The 25,435-nt window shown below is 39.8% G+C and overlaps 1 protein-coding gene across 2 annotated transcripts in view; it reads left to right on the forward strand.

Moving 5' to 3' along the window:
- The window catches only part of UROS (uroporphyrinogen III synthase), a 582,635-nt gene that overhangs the window by 34,566 nt on the left and 522,634 nt on the right, over positions 1-25,435 (forward strand). For both annotated transcript variants that reach the window (XM_044056186.1, XM_044056187.1), the window contains exon 2: positions 7,603-7,695. In XM_044056186.1, coding sequence (XP_043912121.1) covers positions 7,633-7,695 — 63 coding nt within the window. In that variant the 5' untranslated portion in view covers positions 7,603-7,632. The remainder of the gene's footprint in view (positions 1-7,602; positions 7,696-25,435) is intronic.

The following is a 25,435-nucleotide window of genomic DNA, read 5'->3' on the forward strand; positions in this document are numbered from 1 at the left end:
CTCATTTCCATTTTCTCTGTCTGGCACTTCCAGTATCCAAGACACTAGTCAACATGTGGTCATTTACATTTTAGTCTAGGCTTCAGTTTTCCACAGAGTGGCTTGTAAATATTTAAATAAACTTTTTCTATTTTATGAATTTTTATTTTTTGGTCCCACTTGGGAGATTATTCAACCAGCCCAGTGTCCCACAGCAACTCCAGGTCCACCAACCTATCTCCTGGATTTACTCTGGATTTTGCTTGGGTCAGTCACGGATCCTAAAGGCATCCTGGGGGCTTAGTCATCTTTGCATCCATCCAGGGAATGGTGAGTGTATTTGCCCTTCCCACTCCCTGTCCTGCCTCCCACGTTCATCGATTACATCCAAGGGAAATTCACTTCTTTGGACCGCACTTCCATTAAGGGAGCAGCATCAACAAATGCCTTAAGACCTGGGATGGGCATGACTTTTCTTCCCTGCCGTTTTGTCAGTTGCCTGAGCTGCTAATCAAAACCGGGTCAACTATACTATAACTTAGGTTTTAATCCCTATATTATATTAAGCATGTGGCTTTGTGGCTATATTAAATTATGTTATGATTACACTGTTATAAACATGCCTTCCGCCTTGATATTTGCCACAGACAGTCTGTCACTCAGAAAGGGAAAAAAGTTATGTGGGAATAACTCAAATCTTTTCTTCCTTCCAGTCGTTCTGAATTTAGAAGCTTACAGTAACGAGGCTTAAAAAAAAAAAAAAGGGAAGCTGAACCAAATAGCTAGTTGGGACTTATTTATAAACAGCTAATATCTGCAGGAGACTTTGTACAGCATATTTATTTATTTAATATTTACTGACATTTGTTTACCGGCAAAGTCTGACTGAGTTCAGAGGTCCCATTTTCAGTGGAGGTCAGGAAAGAAAACCTCCAAGGAACATTTAAGTAAAACAGTAATAAAATTAATATCATATAAAATGCAGTCCATGTTCATGTACAGTTTAAAAAAATATTTAGTCAAGATGATATTATAGCTAGTATGTCATGATATATTAGTTTACAAGTTTGAAAGTAGCAGTTTTTTTTTTATAAAAGCATAGTGCAGAAAAAAGTAAAAAGTCAAATATTTAGGTGACAAAATGGTGATGAAAAGAAATAAGACAAAATAAAGTATACAAGAAAGTGAAAAGTTTAGATATATACTACAAATAAAGAGAGGAAGTTGGATAGCTTAGAAATATATTAAGAAGAGAAAATTCAGTTAAAAAGCAGGAATTGCTATAGATTGTAAACTGTAAGAAGGTTACTATGCTACTGAGATAGAAACAAGGATTAGGAAAAAGGTAGAAGAAAATTGAGGAGGAGTCCTATTTACCTAACCCGGTTTAGAACAGGAGCAGATCCATACTTTACTAATAAATCATTTTAATGCCTGCTTGAATGCAGGAAAGTTAGAGTTTGATCTAATATAGATAGGAAGGTTGTTCCAAGCCACTAAGTAGGAGTAAAGACTTTTACTGGCAGATTTTTTTAGGTTGATGCAGTTGGAGAAATTGTTTATCTTTGGATTGTAATGATCTTGTGGGAGTATAGGTTTGAAGAAGCGAGGCTAGAGCAGAGTAGGCAGTAGGTTAATACATAATGCTATGAACAGTTGTTATTTGTAGATAAATAAGGTGTTGTGGCAGTTCAGGCTGTTTGAGACTGAAGGGCAATACAATGATGAGTATGATGTGTGGAACTAATTGCAAATTTAGTTATTTTGTTGTAGCAGGATTCTAGTTTTGTTTGATGTGAGGTTTGTAGTTTGATGAGGACTGGAGCTCCATATTGGAGTGAGGTTAAGAGATAAGTATTGGCTAGAGTAGGTCTGGTAGCTGTATTTAGGTGGGGTTTGTGCCCATGGAGCATTCCCTGTTTTTCATGTTTTTAATACTGTAAGAAGGTTACTATGCTACTGAGATAGAAACAAGGATTAGGAAAAAGGTAGAAGAAAATTGAGGAGGAGTCCTATTTACCTAACCCGGTTTAGAACAGGAGCAGATCCATACTTTACTAATAAATCATTTTAATGCCTGCTTGAATGCAGGAAAGTTAGAGTTTGATCTAATATAGATAGGAAGGTTGTTCCAAGCCACTAAGTAGGAGTAAAGACTTTTACTGGCAGATTTTTTTAGGTTGATGCAGTTGGAGAAATTGTTTATCTTTGGATTGTAATGATCTTGTGGGAGTATAGGTTTGAAGAAGCGAGGCTAGAGCAGAGTAGGCAGTAGGTTAATACATAATGCTATGAACAGTTGTTATTTGTAGATAAATAAGGTGTTGTGGCAGTTCAGGCTGTTTGAGACTGAAGGGCAATACAATGATGAGTATGATGTGTGGAACTAATTGCAAATTTAGTTATTTTGTTGTAGCAGGATTCTAGTTTTGTTTGATGTGAGGTTTGTAGTTTGATGAGGACTGGAGCTCCATATTGGAGTGAGGTTAAGAGATAAGTATTGGCTAGAGTAGTTCTGGTAGCTGTATTTAGGTGGGGTTTGTGCCCATGGAGCATTCCCTGTTTTTCATGTTTTTAATACTATTTTGAATATGAAGATCGAATTTTAAGTTTTCATTTATTGTCATACCAAGGAGTTTTGTATGAGTAACAACTTCTATTACTGTATTATTTTGGGAGTTGATTTTAAATTTGGTCTGTCAGCATTACATTTTGGGGGTGAAGGTGAAGAATTGTCTTATTGGGGATGAGTAACAGTTGGGAGTCATAAAGCCATGTTTCAAGGGAGGGGAATGCTTCTTGTGTTATTTGCTGTAGATGGGACAGGTTGTTTGCGGTACAGGTAATGGCAGAGTTGTCTGCATACTGAATAGTGAGCTTTGGCAAGAAGCAGTATGTAGTTAAATATATTGAAGAGGAGGAGGCCTAGGCTAGAACCTTGAAAGACACTTGTGATGGTTGGCAGGTACAGTAGTGGTACTGTGGGCTGGCGTAGAACTATGTTGAGTGGAGGTAAGAAGTGAATTTTGGAGCAGATGCGTGAGGAGTTGCTGATTGACATATTTATCTTAATTTAGAGAGGGGGACAGAATGGCAATGGGTCTAAAGTTTGATGCTTTGATGGAGTTGTTGGGAAATATGGTTTTGTAATTGATCTGTTGATAAGAATGATAACTGGATAAGCTATGACATCTGCAGGCTAGTTTAAGATTTGGAAGGTTATCTGCAGATGTGGAGCTAGGTTTGAGCTTCTTTAACAGTTTTTTTTATGCAAGTTATAGAGACTGGTCATAAAGCAAATATTTGTGGAGGAGTCTAGAAAAGATTGAAGATAGAGGAGATATTTGGTGAGTATTAGAATATGTATTTTGGCTGGGGGGAGAGATGTTTGGGGAGTACTGACTTGAGGCTTTGTGCCGGTTGGAATTGGTGTGGGTTAGGGTGGCTATTCTATTAATGAAAGTTATGCCCAGATATATTAAATTGGTCTGATCCTAAATATCCTTTGAATAACATAACTATATTTGCCTACATACTCATTTCAGTAAGTTGATTTTGCTACTAAGACACAGTTTAGTTTAATTTATTAAAACTGCATACAGTATCCACAGGAATGCTGGTTACTGCAGACAGAAACAGTAGTACATTTTAATAGCACACATTTTATTCACACTTCTGTGTTGTAAATAATGTCAAGCTCCTGGTTTCACATATAAACTTTTTCTAACACATTGGCAAGAGTGAAAGATAAGTTGATGTCAGTGGTTAAAACGTTGACAGGATTGCTATAAAAAGAAGAAAAGAAAAGCCAAAATGCTTCAGTGTAACTGTCTTGCCCCACTAGATAAGCAGACCACAGTGAGGTAGTATACTGCAGTTACTTACAGTACAGTGTGCTTTACCAAGAAGCCATATATAGCAGCTTGATAGGGGAGGCTGTAATTTTCCTAATCGGCTTATATTGCTGTACTATGAGAGGCTGCATGGCACTGCCTGCGAGTCCAAGCACAGGCATGCCTAGTATGTATTGGGGTATTATGAGCTTCTGTGTGACATTCAGTAAAATACGAAGGCTGATGTATACCTCTGGGAACTATCATGATTAGAGTTTTATTTCTTGGGCAGTCTGTCTGCAGCCTTTACGAGGAATTAGTTATAGACATTAAAGATTCCTTTAGAAGTTGTGTATGGGCCTGTTATACTAGTAGTTTCTTCAGCATTCTTATGTTTACTTCTTTATGTAAACATTCATCAGGAATGTCCATTAAGCTTTGTTTTTACTTTGAATAATTTCAACAGTTTCCAAAGTCTTAAATTTTGTTGTTTTCTTTGGAGTTGCTTGTGGTGATCTCTTATGTTCTTTGCTGTCTGGGGCTGGACACATGTCAGAGAAAGTGTTTCTGTTTGAAATCAAACAAGCTGTAGGAATGGATCAGAAATAGAGTACTCAAGCACTGGACAGGGATTTGAAAAAGAAGCAAAAAAGGGAAAGAGTGTGTGGCTATGTAAAAATTATAAGGATTAAAAATAATACAAAAGGCAAAAGGGGTGGAGTGGTGAGGTGGGGGAAGTACAGTTCGTGGAGAGAGGCTGAATGTCAACAAAGGAGGTGAAGGCAACAAAAGTGCAACTCAAAATGGAGCTAAAAGAAGAGTCACAAAAGGTGAACAGTGTCTTTAAGCATATATCAGAATAAAGGAGGAAGGGAAGGTCAAATCTGGTTAGGCTAAATAAGAATGGGAGGGAGATAAGTATTAGTGGGAGCCAAAGTGTTGAATTAAAACTTTACTTTAAAAGGAGGAAAGGGTAGAATACAGAAAGGAGTGGATGGACAGTGGGATAGAATAAGAGGAATTGGAGACGGATTTGTCTGCCAAAGGGAGAATAAGACAACAGAGAACATGTGGGCTGTCCTGAGAAGTCTGCCCATTGTGTTAGCAGATCCCAGGTGGATTGCTGTAAAACACATCTGCTTATTGTAGAAGTACTTCAGGACAGCAAGAGTAGTATGGTTGTACATGAGAACATAGAGAAATATGAGTAACCATTTGTTATGGCAGGGAAGGTCCTGGGAGAATACGGAGGGAAAAAAATGGACTTCCTGGAGAACAGTCCAGAACAATGACCAACATGAGTTTGTGGCCGGCATGACCTTTCAGTTTGTGCCCCATCCTCATCAACAAACCAACCCATCATGATCCAAAATTATGACTGGGTTAAAGGAGAAACTGAGAGAGAGGTACTGGTTGACATGGTCACTCATACATGGTTGCAAGAAAAGCTATAGGAGTTGGAGGTATGGTCAGTAACATGAAACTCGGTTGTGGCTTTGAAAAGGGGTAAGGAACAGAGGGTTATGGTAATAGGAAATGTCAGAAATAAGAGAAATGATGAGGAAAAATGTCAATAAGAGAAGTGACTTCTCGCGTGCTGCAGAGGCTAATCCTGCCTTCAGTACTATTCTGTGCCCTCATTTCAGATTTATATGAGAGAACAGAGAGCAGGAGAAATATTTTTACTGATGACACAAGTATGGATGCACCACTGCAGAATGGGGGTGAGGAATCTACTGAAAGACTTGGAAAGGCTGACCAAATGGCCATGAAGATGGTAGTTGAGGTTCAGTGCAGACTGATGTAAAGTATTGCACTTAGTTGAATACAGCTCTGATGCTTGTGATGGTGACGAAGCAGGAAGAGGTTCTGAAAGTGTTGATCTCTTCTGGATTGGACCATCAGAAGCAGAGTGAAAGGGCCATGGCAATGGAAAAAGGAATAGTGGTATGTATTCCTAGTGGAAGAACTCAAGAAGCAAAGAAACAATGTTTCCATTCTGATATCCCTTGGTCAAGCCATAAATACATTACTATGAGAAGCTGCAGAGACATTTCTCTCCGTCTGGTATAGAGGGGCTTCACATATTTGGAGGAAAAGTATGTGGAATTGTAGAAAGTGGGTATAAGCACAGCAGATAAGAAAATGTTGAGCTTTTCTCACTAGAACCCAGAAGAAGGAGACATGATATGCAGGCACAAGATAATGCCGGGGTTATGAGAGAGTCATTGTGAACATGAAGGACATGCAGCTGAAAATATTGGTGGGATGTATTACTACCAGACTCTCCTAAAATACTCTCTTTCATTTCCTTCAAAAGGTCCACATCACTCTCCTTGAAGAAAGTGTGGGGTGGAAAGGGATGTACAGAGGAATTCAAGAGTGCATGGGGCGTGTGGAGAAAAGGTGAAAGGAAGGGGTAGATGTTTTTAAGCTATCTAATCTGCCATTTAAGTATATTAATTGTCTCCTTGTACCAGCAGATGTATGCGATTTTAAAGGTGGAATAATTTGGCGGTGAAGGAAAAGTTATTATCCAACTGTCCTTTCTTTGACTACTAGCGCCTTATATTTCTGAATCTCTGCTTCACTAACTTGAGAAAAAAATTAAAAAAGTGCTGTGTTTGCTCAAGGTTAAAGCAGTCACACATTGGTAGTGAAGTACCTTCTTTGTTGTTTAAACAACAAAAAAAAGCTGGCCATAATATTTGAACTCCATCCACAAATCCACAACCCCTTTTTCCCATTTTTGCACATGCGGTCGGGGTGGAGGTCACTTTAATAGTGACAATCATATAGAGCCAAGGTTTACACCACTGGGTGGCTAGCCCTGCCATGGTAATTCATCCACATCACATACTCACACGCACACACACACGTTCACACTTATGGCCAGTTTAGAGTGTTCAATCCACCTACTGCATGTCTTTGGAATGTGGGAGGAAACCAGAGCACCTGGAAGAAACCTATGTGAACACAAGGAGGACATGCAGACTCCACACAGAAGACATCCTAGCCGAGAATCAAACCGGGGAACCTCTTGCTGTGAGGCAACAACATTATCCACTGTGCCGCCCTGCCCTAATATTTGAAAATCAGTCATATTTTCTGAAGATAAAAAAGGTAAAAAGTAAGTATCCAAGTGAATGTAACCACAACAGCAATCTCATGTTAATAAAATTGTTGAGACTGGTTTCACTTCACTTTATGATTACTGTAGTGAGGATCAGTAAATTAATAAAGTTTATAAACAATAAACTTTTGATGGCAAAAAATGCATTGTTGTTGTAATAAGTTAGGCAATACATGTCACATTGTTTTAAGCTTGTAATACTTTTTGGCAGAGCAGGAACCACTGTGTGCCATCAGAACACTGTTTGTGATGATTCTAGTTTTCTGTTTGTTTTCTTATAAATCAGCCTATCCTAAACTTTTAATAGAGAGAAGTGAACCAGATATATTTATACTTTAAGGCATTTTTTTCCAGTTTAAAAAATGGCAAATTTTGTAAATACAATTGAAACACAAAGTGTCTGAGAATGTGTAGTTGGAAGAAGCTGTTATCTTCTTTTAAGCAGCACGTTTATCAAAAGCAGACATACTTCCAGGTTGGAGGATGGCAGTTGCAAACTCATGAGTTGAAAAGTTACAAAGAAAAAAGTAAGCTACTATACACCCATTAATGCTTAAGGTTTGCAGTTGTAAAAGGCATTACACTCAAAAATAATTCTTTGATACTGTATTTTTAATACAGTTTAAAGTTTTGTTTTTGTTCTCTAACATATTACAGCAGTTCCTGTAAAGGCTTTTTTATGAACAAATGAAGGTCCTTTTGCTGAAAGATCCCAAAGATGGTGAAACAGGACCTGACCCTTACATTAAGGTATGTATCAGAATTACTGTAATGTCTACAGCAATCATTGTTGTTAAAGTTCTAGTACTAATGATGATGTTCAGTAGTAACATAAACAGGAGAAGGGCACAGAACAACTGATCTAAAAGTATGTGTTTAAATTGTTTCCAATAACCTATAATGACTTGCATTTTTCCAGTCTACATTAGACATTTTATATTTCCATTGATGATCATCTAAAGCAAATATAATTGTTAATTGTCAGTGTTTTATCTGTTTATTACTTCTATAGAACTTTCATAGAAAGAGAAAAAGCTTTGCCCTTAGATTTGTATGGTTTTCTCTGTCTTGTTCAGTTACCTAGAATGTATAATTTAATAGTTTTACTTTATGAAAGTGCTGTATATAATCTAAATAGCATTTTAAGACAGATGGAATTTGCACCTGTAATTTTCTATGAATCTGCATGCAATTTTACTAGATTTTTGTTAGTGAACTGTACATTATTTTGCAGAATGAATTTTTAATATTGTATAGAACTGTAATTTGGATAGAAAGTTTAATGTGAATATGCAAATTTAGACCTGTATTTTATTTTATTATATATATATATATATATATATATATATATATATATATATATATATATATATATATACACACACACACACACACACACACACACACAATGCATATGTATTGAATAACTGACTAGAATAAAGCGATCATACCACAAGCAGTAAAAAATTACCACACACCCCATTGCAGACTCACAGACTGACATAAACTCGCCACATGCAGCCAACACCCACACACTGCTAACTGGTAATCACTAAATACAACACATGCAGAAATACTCTGGCATCACATACAGACAAACATTTATATGACACAAACTAACCAACACGCTATCAAAGTAAACCAGCATGTATGCAGGGAGACAACCTCCTGTCACTCCCCCCATTCCCACAATGCCAACTCCGACATCTCACAGGAGGTGGGAAAGGACATACTCCCAATCTCCCCTGTACTGTGATTAGTACACACAAAAATTACTTCGTGTTTTTAATTGCACACAGCTCAGAATGCTCAATGAGCTACTGTCTCAATTATTTGTGTGGGCGTGCATGCCTGCATGTGCGTGCGCGTGTGTGTGCATGTGCACTCATGATATCACATGAACACATATACACACACTACACACATAAATATATATTTGCATGGATCTACTTCTAAAGCTCAAAGTTTCAAAACTTCAAACTTCAAATGGCTGAGACCAGAAGATCGAAGTTTTGAAACTTCGAAAACGAAATAAAAACAATTTTGTTTTACGTTTTTGCTGGGGGGGGGGGGGCAAGCATCCCTGCACCCCCCACACCCCCTGTTAATTAAGTATACCAACTCCGAGATTGCATCACAGTGAGGAAAATGGTAAACATCCCATTCCGCATTGTCCGGTAATCTTCATTCAAAACGTTAGAAGTTTCAAAACCTTGATCTTCGGGTCTTAGCTGTTTGAAGCTTGAAGTTTTTAAATTTTGAGCTTCTGAAGGTGATCCATATATATATATATATATATATATATATATATATATATATATATATATATATATATCCATACATCAATCACACTACATCGAAATACACAAGGACTGAGACAAACTGTATTGACACCGGCACTTTGAAAACAAACCTACGTGAACTGAAAAAAAAAAAAGACAGTGAACACCAAACAGTAAACAAATGGTTACTTTTCCCAATTGCTTAACAAAAACATTAACGGTAACTTCAGACCTAAATTTGTCTAATAGTTGTACTGTTAAAGAAAATGATTTCTTTAAGTCACTGCCTAGTGTTAGGGTTGGGACATAAACAGTGTTTAGGGTTAGGGTTATCATGCAGGAATAAAGTGAGACAGGGGACCTTTCTTATATATGTACATGTGTGTGTGTACAGACATACAGATATGTACACACGCACACACAGATATATATTTATATGTAGGTGTATAAGTAGAGGAAATGGCTGCTGGAATAACTCGGGCAAATGTGGCATAAGGTAGATCGCACCATTTAAAAAAATGATTAGAGAAGGAATCACTGAAGGCAGTAGATTTAATGCAACTGCCTCTAAATATCAGTTAGAATGGTTCTAGGTTAGGGGGAGAAACTTTCTCAGACAATATGTCATGTGGTAATGAATCTTAAAAACTTAAGCAATGTAGCATATGGCCCTACCCTTTTGAAGAACTCATTATGAGGCCACATTCAAATAAATAAGTGCCTGAAAGTCCCCAAAGCAATACTTAGAAAGCAGGTTACTTCACAGTTTTCCCAAGTGACAAGAGTCAAACTCTTTGAATGCTGTCCCTATCCTCAGTATTGCACTGGCTGTGCTGTTGTTGCATATAGGTAAGGGGGTGGAAGTTCAAATGGAGGCATGGTCCCATGCAGAAATGTCTTACTTATACCACTTTAAAAAGATTAACTTTTATTAAGTGATATTTTCACTCAGCTGGGATGCAGTTAATTATCCTGAATCCATCATTTATTCATTTGTACACTAAGACAAATTTTCACATCACTTTCGTGCTTCTTGAATCATGCATACTGGAAAAACAGTAGAGCATAAGTAGCGGAGGATGATTTTTATATTATTTTATTTCTTTACATGTTTTAACTGGGTTAGCCCACTGGACAGAAATTTCCCCCTTCAGGGGTAATCTGGGAGCAATGTCTTGTCAAGTGACTTGTTTAGTTTCTCATACTAGGCAAATGGAGGCCATAGAGATCAAACCCTGTAGTGTTGACTACAGGAAGCTGTTCATTAACAGTTCAGAGCCTTAATCCTGTTTGCCAGACTTGATGATGGTCTTTCTTTCATTTTTATCATCATCATCGACATTTTGCCTAGAGGGAGAAGGAAGTTGTTCCTTTATGCAGACTGAGGTATACAGACTACCAGGTGTAAAGTAGGGTTAGTAGCTGGATAAGAAGAGCCATACTCATGGGCAATTATATCCTTCTATCATTGAAACAGGAGGTGTTTGCATCTAAAGTAATGATGAGGAAGGGAAAACAAAGAAGTTGGATTGTAGTAAGTTAGGGCACCAGTTAAAAGGAGAACTATCTGACCTACTCTTAATCAAGGCAGATGTAGTGAAAGTAACTGGTGTGCACCACTGGTTATTGTTGTTTATGCCATACTTTGGTTTACAGTCCATGGAGTAATGCTGGAATCCATTTATTCTGCTGGTGTAAAGTTAGGGAAGTAATACAAATGTTTATTAAAAAATTTTTAAAGCAAGCAACTTAAAACCAGAGGCTGTACATTAATTAAAGGAAAAGGTGAGAGAATTACAAAATAAGTATGAAAATATACAGAAATGTACATGCAACAACAAAAAGGCAAAGCAAACAGTTTGTAAGATAATTTAAACTAAGTTCATGGTGTCATTAAATGCTATGTCAGCCTGGAGTCCAACAACCTGATGGAAAGGTCCAAAGAAAAAGGTTTGCCAGTGCGGGCTCCATGCACCTGTTATGCCATAAAGTGTGCATCACAGATACTAAAAGAAAATCCACATGCTTCACAGCATCAGTCCACAATTGTCTATAGTTGCCTTAAAGGTATTTTTCGATGGTGATGGGAAATGCGAGGCAAGAAGAAACGACGGCGAAGGTAACGTAGAAAAGGTTGTGCTCTGTGACAGGTTATGAAGATATGCTCTTCATCTTCTAAACTTTGGCAATTTGTTCTGAAAAAAGATTGTTGGTCTGGTGGATGGAGGAAGTAGTAACCTTTAGAAGGAAGTCTATTAAGAGAGCACCTCCATAGGAGATCAGTCCATTGAGGGAAGGCATGATACACAAGCCTTCATTGCGTCAAGCCTTAGTGGACAGCCAGTCATAATGTTCACAGGCATTGATGGCATAGCTGTTGTTGAGAAGATGGTAGTACCAGTCCTTTCGTGTTTAGGGAAGTGAATATTTGGAAACCTTGTTGCGGAATAAAAAAGTTTGCACATCTACCAATTCAGGCCGAGTTAGGAGCCTAGTGCGTTTTCCATGCAAGGCAGCAGTCCAAAAATTTCCATGAAAAGTTGACAGTATTTGTCCCACAAGCGTTAAATTGTCTGAATGAAGGTGACTCAACAAAGGAAAAAAAAAAAGGATATGAAGATATAAGGCTGGGTGCAGTAAGGAAAAGCCCCCCTTATATGGAATGGAGTACAATATTCCTCTCTTAACTGGGTTAAAGGAACCCCCCCCCCCAGAAAAACGTAAATACTGCTTGAAGGAGTTTGGTAACCCACTGAGATGAAAAAAAGTAAATGGTAAAGACATAACCAAGTATATTTAAAAAGGTGCCATTAATTAAATATGTCTTCTTAAAAAATGAAAGGGTAAATGTCCTCCAAAAAGTTGAGTTTCTGACATGCCATATCTAGTAAAGTACTGCAAAAGCTATGAATGTATTTCAGTGTGCCAAAGGGAATACTCAAACTTTTGATACCCTGATCTGTAAATGTAACGCCATTGACCGTGGCGATTGACAGTGGAAAAGGAGTGAATCCCTTGGGTTTTTCATAGTTGAGTGTCAGGCCAATGCAAGAAAAAAATTTGCAAAACAATGCGTAAAAACAGAAAAGCTGTGACAAGGAGGAAGCAATAATGGGGATATTGTCTGCGTAGGAGAGTAAGTGGGGCAAAAGGACACCAGCACAACAATAGGAATAGGGAGAGATTTGTAAAGTTGCCCTTACCTTGTAAAATGCAGCCGCAACCACTATGGTAAGCAAGAAGCTGCTGAGCAGACACCCCTGTCTGATCCCATTCTGCATGCAAACAGTATACCCCTTCCAACCATTAATAAAGGGGATGAGTTTGGTGGATGAATCAATAGATGCAATACACCTGGTAAAATGTGGTCCAAAGGCTTGCAAGATAGCTATAAGAGTGTCATGACTGATATTATCAAAGGCCTTGATTAAATCACAAGAGAGGATAACAGATTGTTTGGTTTGGACAGTATATTGAAAGACTGCTTTCAAGATGTGTAGGAGGTCCAGAAGGGGCCTACCAGGAATGCCAAACACGTCTGGATCTATGATAAAATGCAAAATAGAGCAAAGTCAGAGTTGTAAGAGTTTACAGAAGAGTTTGTAGTCTGTATTGCAGATGAAAATAGGCCTCCAATTGGTAAGGTGAGACCTATCCCCCTTCTTCAAAATAAATTTCAAGATAATAAGCAGGAGATGTGGTGACGCAAGGTTGTGATGCAACCAATCATTGAATAAATGGAAAAGGGTGTCAAGTTGGGTGCCATTAAAGTAAGAGTAGAAGACGTAAGGAATGCTATCTATTCCTGGGACAGAATGCTTGGAAAGCATAAGTGTAATAGAGTGGAGTAATTCAGATTTGGTGTGTGTGTATATATGTGTATATATATGTATATATATGTATATATATATATATATATATATATATATATATATATATATATATATATGGGTCTACTTTGTTTTGTTGAATCTCATTTCACTGAAGTGCAGTTAGTGTATATGGCACTGTGCAGAGTATTGTAAGGCAAGTAAAAGGTATATGCCCTTTTCCCCACAGTAGTGCGATCCTGGAGTTAGTATATATAGTTGGGAGGGCATAGCCCCCCATTTACCTTGAGTACATACTGTTTTCTGGAGAGAGTTTTTATTTATTTTTTTTTTTATTTTATTTTACATTTGTTGACCGGGCTAGTCTAGCTGGATATATGTCCATTTTCAGTAGAGGCCCGAGGACAAAAGCTCCACATAGAAAACTACCAGATATAGTACATTAAAACGTTAATTACAAGAATATTATGAGTTGATTACATGTGTTCTAAGGTAACAAAACATAATAATATTATGAGATGATTACATGTGTTCTAAGGTAACAAAACATATAACAAAAAACAAAAAATTTTTTTTTTTTTGTTTTTTTTTTTTAGTCATTGGTGTTGTAGGTATGCATGTCTATTGCTTAAAATTTATTGTTTTGAAGTTTTTGGTAAAATAAAATATAAAACAAATGAGGTGGGGGGCTGTGCCCCCCAACTATGTATAGTAACTCCAGGCTCACACTACAGTGGGGAGAAGGGCATATACCTTCTACTTGCCTTACAGTACTCTACACAGTGCCATATATACTAAGTTCAGTTCAGTGAAATGAGTTTTCAGTAATTTGAGTTTTCAGCAATGTGATTGGGGCGAAATGAAATTCAGTGAAATGAGATTCAACGAAACAAAGTAGACCCATATATATATATATATATATATATATGTGTATATATATATATATATATATATGTGTGTATATATATATATACATATATATATATATATATATATATATATATATATATATATATTTTTTTTTTTGTAAGAGAATGATGAGTTTTCGGGTGTAAATCTAATGACACTGTGACATAGTGAAAGTTAAAGAAGAGAAAAAAGCATTGTGACAAAAGTTCTGCCTCATATACAAAACTGTTCAGTTTAATTGAGTGATTTATACTCTCAGGGTGTCAGTTGGATTAAAAATTTCCTTGATAAAAATTTCACTTAAATGAGTTATTATTCCTTACTGTAATATCACATTTAAAAAAAATCATAATACAGTCTCCGAACCAATTTACATCTTTGGTCTTTACATTAAACTGAAGACTCAGCTTCCTTTACTAAAAATTAAAGCATGATTCTTACTTATTACCAAAGTCCCTAAAGACCATCAGGTATTTTAATTACAGTCTTCTGGATTCACATTCTTTTTGCATATTTCAATTTATATGAAAGCAAGAAGCATACTGCCAAAGATTTGGTCTCATCTGAAAATGAGAAAAAAGATAAATATTATTTAGCATTGCATTTCTCAAAATGAATGCTATAATTTTATTTCAACTGCGTTTATTAGGCTATAGTTTGTTGAAAAATAATTATATGTACAGTACATAATGATACCCAACAAATTTTACAGCATCTACATTTGCTACAGATATAGTCCCTATAAAATGTTTTTTCTTCCAGAGTTTTTATACTCACATTTGCTATACTTCAGTACTAATTTACTTTCTAGTACTAATTTATATCAAATACCATTTACATTTTGCATTTATGGGACTGCTTGATGTTCTTCATCTCACATTGCTGCAGTCCTTACACTTGGGTAGTCCGCTGTCCACGGTCGGCCCGAATATCAAAGTATAAGGCTGACGTCGGTCAGGGCGCATTTAACTGACGTCAGGACGTCAGGGTACAAATGCGCATGACCGGCGTCATATCCTCAGTCTTTTTTGCCGCATGGTCCGATGCAGAAGCAGCATTGCAAGTGCCGGTTGGCGTTCTGAAATTTTTCGATTTAGAAGTTTCAGACCGAGTTCAAAGTTGGCTAAGTACCCGTTGGGAATATTTTGTTTTTCTTGCCTCAGTCATTTACCGGATGTCAGAAAAAGTTAATAATTGCGTTTCTTGTGGGAAACAGATACCGCATAGAGATTATCATACTTTGTGTATTCCTTGCTTAGGGCCTGAGCACGACGTTGTTGGCTGTCGCTCTTGTGCTAGATTTAATAAACGCACTATAAAGAGAAGGTTGGATTGTGCAAGGTTAGTCTTTGGGAAGCGGTGCAATTATAAAATGCCGTCGAATGCTCCGACGCCCGCTTCCTCGAAGAAGCGCAAGGACAAGACAGTTAAGCCTAGGCCAGAAGAACCGTCTGTACCGGACGCCGGTTCTTTAGAGGTGTCGGTGGAGCCGGTGGCTCCACCGGAGATTTCTTTGTGTTCCCAGAGTGAGGCTTTATTGTTGCAAGATGTGGCCTCTCAGGAGGCAAGTCAGGCTGAGGGGGCTTCTCAGGTTACTATACTCCCCTCCCTTCCTAAGGTGGCTAGGCCCTCTCCTTCTGTTACTAAGGCTTCTCCCAGGGGCAGGCCAGGTTTAGCTTCAGTTGGTGTTACCCCTAGCTCTTCAGGTACTATGCCCAAGAAGCATATGCTTAAAATGGCAGAAGATTTGATTACTTTGATTAGGGGTTCTATGCCCCCTCCTGCTAAGAGACCTAGGGTGGAGCCTGGGCTGGGGGGTTTTGAGCAAGCTTCAGATGTTTCAGAGTCTTCGGCTGAAGACTTGCAGGAGTACTCTCCTTATTCTGATTCTGATGTGGATGACTCTACTCCTTCTGCTACTTCTCCTGAGGATTTTTTTTTTTCAGAAACTCTTCATTCCATGAGGGAGCATTTTAAGTGGGAAGGTCAGGACTTCTCTGATTCCAGGAAAAGGCTTAGGGAATTTCTGTTTTTACCCCAGCATAGGCCTTTGGCTATACCTCCTGTTTTGGATGTAGTGGAAGATGTTTTTACAGAGGCTTCTCTTAATCCTGATTCTTTGCCTCCTGCTCCTGTTAAGCCGGATAGGTATTACAGGGTGCCTGACGTTCACAAGTATCTTTTTAAGAGTCCTAGGGCAGACCCAGAAACTGTTAGCCAGGGGCCTAAAGGTGTTAAGGCTTCTGTTGTTAAGAATCCGGTTCCTACAGATAAGGAGGCTAGGGCCTTGGATAGATGGGGAAAGAAAGTTTATACTTCTTCCACTCTTGCTATAAGGGCTCTGAATTGCCAGTTTCACATGTTGAAATACCAAAACTATCTCCTTTCACAATTGAAGTCTAAGGTTGATGCTCTGGCAGTTGGTATTGATTGTAAAGAGTTGCAAGATTTAGTCCATGTTTCTGAACAGGTGGGTAAGCATTCTTTGCAATGTGGTTTTGATGCTGTACAGGCCTCGTCTAGGGTGGCTGCCACTGGGACTGTTCTTCGCAGGCACGCCTGGCTGAGGGATCAGAATTTGTCTAAACATGTTAAAACAAGGATTTTAGATGCTCCTTTACAATCTGGCGTGTTGTTTGGGCCTCCTGTTGAGACAGTCTTAAAGAAAATGGAAGACAAGGCTAAGTCTATGCAGACTGTTAAAGATTTTTTGCAAGTCCAGCCTCCAAAGTTTAGTAGAAATTGGCCTACTAAGGGGTGGACGTATCCTTCTTATGATTCCCAGTCTAGGGGTAGATCTAGGCGTGGTAAGGGCAGAGCTCAGGGCTCTTTCAGGCCTAGAACAGGGAGTTCTCCTGCACAGGCTTCGGGTGAGGGCAGGGGTCAGTCCTTTCGTAAACAGACCCAATGACCTACCTTTTCAGCTGCCAGAGCCTGCTCGTCTGGCAGCACCTTTGGGAGGAAGGTTGGCACTCTTCAAAGAAAATTGGAGTTTAATTACCCAGGACAGATGGGTATTGGATATCATACACCACGGCTACAGGTTTTATTTCCATACCTTTCCTCCTTTCAAAGGCATGCCAGACGTTCCTCCTCAACAAAGAATAGAGGCTCACAAACAGGTTTCTCTGTTGCTCCAACTAGGGGCCATACAGCCGGTCCCTCTGCCAGAAGTGGGCCTAGGATTTTATTCTCGCCTGTTCCTAGTACCAAAGAAGGGGAACACGTGGAGACCAATTTTGGATTTATCTATCCTCAACACTTATCTGGACATTCCCAAGTTCAAAATGTTGACGTTGCAGCAGCTTTTACCTCTGCTGGGCAAAGATCATTGGATGGTCACTTTGGATCTCAAGGAGGCTTACCTTCATGTTCCTATCAGACTCAGTTGCAGAAAGTATCTGCGTTTTCGAGCTGGGACTTCTCACTATCAGTTCTCTGCATTGCCCTTTGGCTTATCTACTGCGCCCAGAGTGTTCACGAAAGTTCTGGCTCCAGTGATAGCTTTCTTCAGACTAAAAGGAATACTGATCTATCCTTATTTGGACGACTGCCTAATTCTGGCTCAAGGAAGGGAAGAGCTTCTTCGTCATTTGGAATATGTGATAGCAGTGCTAAGATGCCTAGGGTATTCTGTGAACGAAATAAAGTCCAGTCTAGTACCCTCTCAAGACATGTGCTTTCTGGGTGTGAGACTGAATACAGCAGCCCAGATGGCCTTTTTAACCCCGGACAAACAAAAGAGTCTATCCCTTTACTTCCATCAACTATCTCATCAGTCCGGGCTGACTGCAAGGACAGTCCTTCAAGCCTTAGGGTTCATGGCATCTTGTATTCTGGTGCTTCCCAATACCAAACTGCATATGAGGAAGCTACAATGGTATCTCAAAAATGTATGGACACAGCACTGCCAGGATCTGGACACTGTCATTCAGATAATACCTTGCATTCAGAAGGAATTTTTGTGGTGGGCTCAGGAATGTCACCTAAACAAGGGACTCTCTGTGACCCGGCCAGAGGCAAGTCAGATTTTAACGACAGATGCCTCAGACAAAGCTTGGGGAGCTCATCTGAATGGAAAATGGATACAAAACAAGTGGCCTGTCAGACTACAACATCTACATATCAACATGAAGGAGATGTTAGCAGTCCAGTTTGCATTAATAGCTTTCAAGGAATTCCTTCTTCCAGGACAGGTGTTGATTCTAACAGACAACACAACTGTCATGTGGTACATCAACAAGCAAGGGGGAACGCATTCTTATCCTCTATGCAGGCAAACAATGATTTTGTGGGAGACTGCTCTCAGTTTACAGCTCAATCTTCAGGCAAGGTTTCTGCCAGGAGCACAGAACTCCTTAGCAGATGTGTTGAGCAGACGAATTATGGATCCCCACGAGTGGAAATTGGATCCTCATGTATTTCAGAAATTGACAGTGTCATGGGGAACTCCAGACATAGATCTGTTCGCTTCTCCACTAAACCATCAGCTGCCAAAGTTTTGCACAAAAAGGTTTCATCCCACAGCTTGGAAAGCGGATGCTCTTTCTTTCATTTGGAGCAATCTTCATGTGTATGCCTTTCCACCTCTGCCTCTCCTCCCAAAGGTACTTCTGAAGGTCAGACAGGACAAGCCAAGGATGATTTTAATAGCTCCAGATTGGCCTCGACAGCACTGGTACTCATTACTGAGAAGTCTAGTACGGAAGCCTCCATGGCCTTTGCCTTCGATTCCGCACCTGTTGTCACAGGAGGACAGCCATTTGCTCAATGTCAAACTTCACTCTCTTCACCTAACAGCCTGGCATATTCTGTTTTGAACCATAGAGGGTCTCAACTTCCACAACAAGTTTTGAATGTGATTTTGGAAGCTAAAAAGCCTAGTACAAGGAAAGTGTACGCAGATAAATGGAAGAGATTTTTATTTTGGAGTGCAGCAAAGGATTTTGATGTTTCTGAGCCTAATTTATGTGTGGCTCTTCAATATCTTACTGAGTTACTGGACAAAGGTTTGTCCTTCTCTTCTATTAAAGTTCATGCTGCAGCACTTTCAGCTCACTATGATTGCGACCCGCCATTGTTTTCTCATCCTTTGTTCAAGCAATTTCTTAGAGGGGCAAAGAATATAAGACCCCCACGAAGAGCTCCTACTCCTGCTTGGGATCTCAATTTTGTGTTGGAGAAACTCACTCTACAACCTTTTGAGCCTGCAGCTACTGCTGAGTTGAAATATTTATCATGGAAGACTGCTTTTTTATTGGCCATTACCTCTGCAAGAAGGGTTTCTGAATTGCAGGCCCTTATGGCAGTTGAGCCTTTCTTGATTTTCCATAAGGATAGGGTATCATTACGTACTAATCCTTCCTTTATGCCTAAGGTGGTTTCTAGTGTGGCTTTAAACCAGACTATTCATTTGCCTACTTTTATGCAAATCCCCAAAATAAGGGAAAAGATTTTGCACACTTTGGATGTACACAGGCAGTTGCGTTATTATTTGGACAGAACTAAAGGGTTCAGGCTGTCTCAGCAGTTGTTTGTTTCTTTTGCTTTGAGTTCTCAGGGCAAGCCTGTGTCAAAACAAACTATTTCTAAGTGGATTGGGTTTTGCATTGCTTTCTGTTATTCCCATCATGGCAAGGAGGTTCCAGCTGGGATTAGGCCTCATTCCACTAGGGCTACTGCCACTTCCACAGCTTTTGAGGGGAGTGGCAACCAAGGATATTTTGGAGGCAGCTACTTGGAGTTCTGTGCATACCTTCTCTAGGCATTATCACCTGCCACTTTACTCTAAGTCCAGGGCTGGTTTTGCCACTGCGGTTTTGCAGGGCATTTTGGCAGCTCCTGCTTCCTTATAGTTAGCCATCCTCCCTTATCTCTGCTTTGGGATTCTACCCAAGTGTAAGGACTGCAGCAATGTGAGATGAAGAACATAGTACAGTTTTGTACCTACCATAAATGTAGATGTTCAAGATCCACATTGCTGCAGTCCAATCCTCCCTCCTTCCCCTCTGTACTTGGAGGTGGTTGTGTGGGTTGGGTTGTACATATTGTGTGTATTGTATATATTGTACATATAGTTAGTGCACGGGTGGTTGGTTATTTGTTTGCTGTCTTTTGGTTTTGACCTTTCTTTTTAAGGTCTTCTGACATCTGGGGCAAGAAAAGACTGAGGATATGACGCCGGTCATGCGCATTTGTACCCTGACGTCCTGACGTCAGTTAAATGCGCCCTGACCGACGTCAGCCTTATACTTTGATATTCGGGCCGACCGTGGACAGCGGACTACCCAAGTGTAAGGACTGCAGCAATGTGGATCTTCGAACATCTACATTTATGGTAGGTACAAAACTGTACTTTATTGCCCTATAATGTGAAAAAAACATATTTTTCATACAGAACATTTTACTCTTTTGCTGCGGCTCCATAACAGTCACCTGTTCACTACGCCATTTCTATATAGGGAAGTTGTAATGAGAAAAAAAAGTTGTTTTTTTCCTGCTCCTAGTGGATCCTCTAGTTCATGAATTCTATCCTGGTCTTCAGCAGAATCAGGCACAGGAGCTGATTTCATGGATGGATTAAGTACCTTAGCAGTATAGAGGTCAGGTACATGCACTGCTTTACTTCTTCAGCTTATGGCATCATGAACCTTCACAGCCATTCACATCTATCTCCATATATGGGAGTTCTACAGTAACTGTTCAGTATCAGGTGCTGCATAATCATTGTGAGGTATTGAGTCTTGCCTCTTCTAGAAATATTTGATTCAGTAGACTGCCAGCCCCCTTCAAATAAAGTTAAAGTGGATTACTTATACCCCTATACTGCCAAGTTTGGGGTAAGCCCCATCAGGGCCCTATCATAAATCTTTCCCTGAAAGAATGGGAAGCTCACCTTAAAAAAAATAAACTCATGGTCGAGGATTCCACGCACCTTTTAGATTAAGGACTGTACATCTTATTACTGGAATCAAGTCTGGTCCTTTATTCTGTTCAGGCTATAAAATTTCATCTTCAGCTGAAAGCGTTTTTTCCATCAGACTGGATATCCATTTTGTGGTGCATTTTTTAACTCCTTAACAAACTACCAGCTGTTAGTTAATGAGGTGTCAGATTTCTGAAGCCTAGAAGGCTGGACTGTAATTGTCTGGAGCTGGGAGTCAAAGTTGTAGTTTAAATGAAAGAAAACCCTTTTTTAAATTAAACAAGTAAAATAACTTTTGCCTTGCTTGTTCAATTTAAGTATTTTTCTCACATTAAAGATAGTTAATTGTGGTAATGAATTCCACAAATTCAACATTATGATTATATTACAGTGTAGTAACAGAAGTGTGTGCACATCATCTGGCATTTACACTCTGTAAGTTTTGAATGAAACAAGGCAGCTCACACAGCTAACTCTGCAAGCATAAAATGGAATTCAGCATGACTGGGACTATAATCATAAGTAAGTTGGCAAAGAAGGCCACACAAGATCTTAAGTACTGTGTAGAAAAACCTTTGGATTTAGGTGTGGGTGTCCGCATTTCTAGTGTGACAGTCCTCATTTAAGGGGTATAATCCTTCATAGGTAGGTACTAGGCTATCAGCCCTAGGGCCCATACAAGCCTAGCCAAAAAATGTACCCTGGCTTTCGCCACCCAAGAAAATTATTTTCCTGTGCCCCTGTCGAGCAGAGCCACAGAAGTGATCCCCGGGGTGAATTTCCCATTTCCCATCCAATCATCAAGATTTTTCTTGAAGAGTGCTAATGAGGAGCTCTGTTTGACATTAAATGGTAGTCTGTTCCAGAGTATGGGAAGTCTCTGGGACAGGAATCTATGCCTCCAGCATGTTCTGTTTATTGTGGTAACAAGGTTTAGGTCCCTAGAGCATGTAGCGCGGAGGGATTGGGATTTCTTTAAGTGGAGCATGTCCAACAGCTCTGGGTTTGACATAGCTTTGTATGTTAGGCAGAGATTGCCCCTGAGTAGGCGATATGCGATGGAGTAAAGCTGTATTTTATTTAATCGGGCTGCATAGGGCATCTGTTTGAGGCCAGTAATCCTCTTTCTGATGTATTTCTGTGGTCTTTCCAGTTGTTGTAGATGTCTTTTGAGGTACATACCAAAAGGGGCGTTGTACTCTATAATGGGTCTAATGAGTGATGAGTAGAGGGGGACAATGACCTCTTTTTTTCTGGATGAGAATCCTTTTGTGATGAGATGAGCCACGTAGAAGGATTTCCTGACCACTGTGGCGATGTGATTATCAAAGGAGAGACTACTGTCCACGTGTGTCCCAAGGTCTCTTATCACATTTTTAGCATTAAGTAGACTACCAGCTATGTGGTAGTTCATGGGTACAGAGTTTTTACCAAAGGGGATGATAATACACTTTTTGGCATTGAGCTTCAGGCCATGGCTTTGACACCAGGTATCTGTCTCAGCAAGGCCCTTTTGTAGTTTGTCCACATCGTTAAGACTTTCGATTATGGCTCCTAGTTTGCATTCATCTGCAAACTTTGTTAGCCAAAGACCTTCTATGCTGGCCTGCACTTCAGAGAAGTAGATACCAAACAGGAGAGGACTCAGGACTGAACCCTGTGGTACTCCACTTGTCACTGGTCTGATGCCGGATTTGGAATCCGCTACTTTCACAGTGTGGGTTCTGTCCGTGAGCCAGTTGGCAACCCATCTTGTGACATAGGGATTTATACCTAGTTTAGTGAGCTTATCTATAATTCCAGTAGGTGATGGTGTCGAAAGCCTTGGCGAGATCTAGATAAGCTGTGTGAACCATTTTACCCTCATCTATGGCTTTGGTGACTGCTTCAAAGAAGTTAATCAGGTTTAGGAGACATGATCTGCCTTTTACAAATCCAAACTGGGTAGGGTCCAGAGTTTGGAGATTACCAATGTCTTTGTTTATGAGTTCCACAATGATACGTTCCATGGCCTTGCAGACCAGGCTCGTCAGGCTAATGGGGCGGTAGTTCCTGGGGTCCGTAGTGGCTCCCCCTTTGTAGAGTGGGATAACCGTTGCGGTGCACCATTCATTGGGTACAAAGCCTGAGGTGAGGCTATGATTGAACATGGTACTTGGGTAGGGTGCCAGTTCATTTTGTAGTTCGTGTAGAACCTAGCCTGGGATATTGTCATGTCCCATGGATGCTGTGTTCTTGGCTTTGGAGAGTGTGTTTTTTACCTGTGCAGCCGTGATTATAGGAACTTTGCATTCTTCCGGTATAGAGATGGTCCCTCTAGGGGGTAAGAGGGGGGTAAAGTTAGCACTGAACTTATCTGCTAGGATGTTGGCAATATCAGTTGGTTCTGTATATTTAGTGCCATTGTGCTGTAACTCAGAGCAGATCTGAGTGTTCCCATTTAGATTCTTGACATAGCTATAGAATGCTTTGTCATTGTCTTTAGAGTCAGTGGCAATTTTGTTTTTGTAACCAGCTTTGGAGGATTTTATGAAGGATCTTAGTTTCTTACTGTGGTTGACCAGGGAGTTCCTCCAGTCATGGGATTTTACTCTTTTTTTTGCAACAGTTTATTTCTTCTGTTGTAGAGTTTGTTTATGGCAGAGGACCACCAGATTGGCTTCCTTTTTTTTGGAAGATAACATCTTGGTTCTGTTAGGGATAGCATGATCCATGCACTCGTGTAAGTGCTTATAAAGTGCATTGGTGTAGGATTCGGCAGTCATACCTCTATTGTCCATCTGCATGGGTGTCATGAAGTTTGCCACTTCTGTCTTAAAAAGTGTGAAGTTGGCTTTGGAGAAGTTTTTTACGATGGTTTCCCTAATTGGGGCTGGGGGTGGTATGTGGATGTCTAGGCTGATTAGCTTGTGGTCGGATCTGACCAATGAGGAATTGACCTCTGGTGTGGAACACCGGTTTCCCATGTTGGTAATGATCAGGTCTAGGATATTGCTGCCCCTGGTGGGGGTGTGAATAAGTTTGATCCAAGGCATTGGAATTTATGAATTCTAGAAAACGTTGAGCAAAAGAGTTGGTACATGAGTAGTTTTCCCAGTTAATGGTGGGATAGTTGAAATCGCCCATTATTACGGTGTTGGGTTGTACCCTAATACTTTCCAGTGTATCAAGAAATGAGGAGAGTGAATCCTGGGGCATGGTGGGGGGTCTGTAGCAAGCCACAATTTGGATTGCGGTCTTGCCCAGAGTTAGTTGCACTTGGATAATCTCGGATGCATTATGCTATGCAACTAGCCTGGAGGTGTGGATATCCTTAATGACACGCCTCTGCCTTTAGTGCTTCTTTCTGGGTTAGGTGGGCGAAAGGTGTGGTATGAATTGAAGCCTGGTAATTCAGGGGTGCTCTCTGGAGCTTTGAACCAGGTCTCTGTCACTGCACAGATGTCAATGTTCTCCATTTTAAGGAGTGCCTCGAGTGAGTGCATTTTGAGGTTTAGACTTCTAGCATTACCCTCAGATTTTGCTTGCTTGTACCTGTTATGGTGGTGAATTTGTCATTTGAACCTTGCCTAAAAAAGGCACTATAGGGGTGGCAAGAGCCTTAGCCATTATCCGGAATCCTAAGGGCGACAGGTGCAGGCCATCTCTGGCAAAGCATCGTGGACTGTCGAGCCTAGCAAGTACAGTTGAGTCATTACATAAATTCAGTTTTACTTGTCCAAATAAACACAGATTATGGAAACATTTTACTCCCTCTCTCTCTCTACTGCTAGGGTCATTTGGGGGATGTCCTTTTACAGGCTGGGGAAAATCTATTTCTTTCACATGATTGCTATATTTCAGACATGGCTGAAGAACTTGGATATTTTATTTTATTCATTTACTTGTTCATTTGTTTGTTTGTAACCTGAGAAAACTTACCCTCTCCTGATTGCTATATATCAGGAAAGTGGTAAATGTTTGCATTCAACCCGCAGCAGGTGAGTCTGTGTACATGTTCCAACCTGCACACACACACACACACACACACACACACACACACACACGTGTGTGCAGACACTGTTGTCACAACATTTTCCAAAGTTTTGATTAGAGTGTGCACCAGGCCCAAACTTTCCAGTCCTAAGGGCCCCTATTTTGGATTTAAACCATAACATGTTTTTTAACCTATCAGAGGAGACCACTTCTACATCATGGTTTGTAATTTAGGGTAGGTCAGTGCTTTCATCTGCCCATTTGTATGGGGTCTTAGAGAATTTCAAGATAGCTCAGAAACTCTGTGTGATTATATAAAATACATAGTGAAAACATTTTTAACTGTGGTCAGTCTTTAACATCCTTTTGCTTATACTGGGGGCTGTTTAATCTTTTTCAGTCATTTTTTGATTGGTGTTTTTCAGTTTGCATCAAAGATGTGTACCCTACCTTGATAGTCTTTTGTAAAATGGTTTATAGTAATCCTGTAGCTGAGCATAGCTTGACCAAGCATTTTTTGTCTGGAAAGAGAGTCCTTCACTTCTGGTGTCTGATTCACCCCTCCTTTC

Source organism: Protopterus annectens, chromosome 14.part0, assembly GCF_019279795.1.
Source record: "Protopterus annectens isolate FY-2018-M chromosome 14.part0, PAN1.0, whole genome shotgun sequence".
NCBI lineage: Eukaryota > Metazoa > Chordata > Ceratodontiformes > Protopteridae > Protopterus > Protopterus annectens.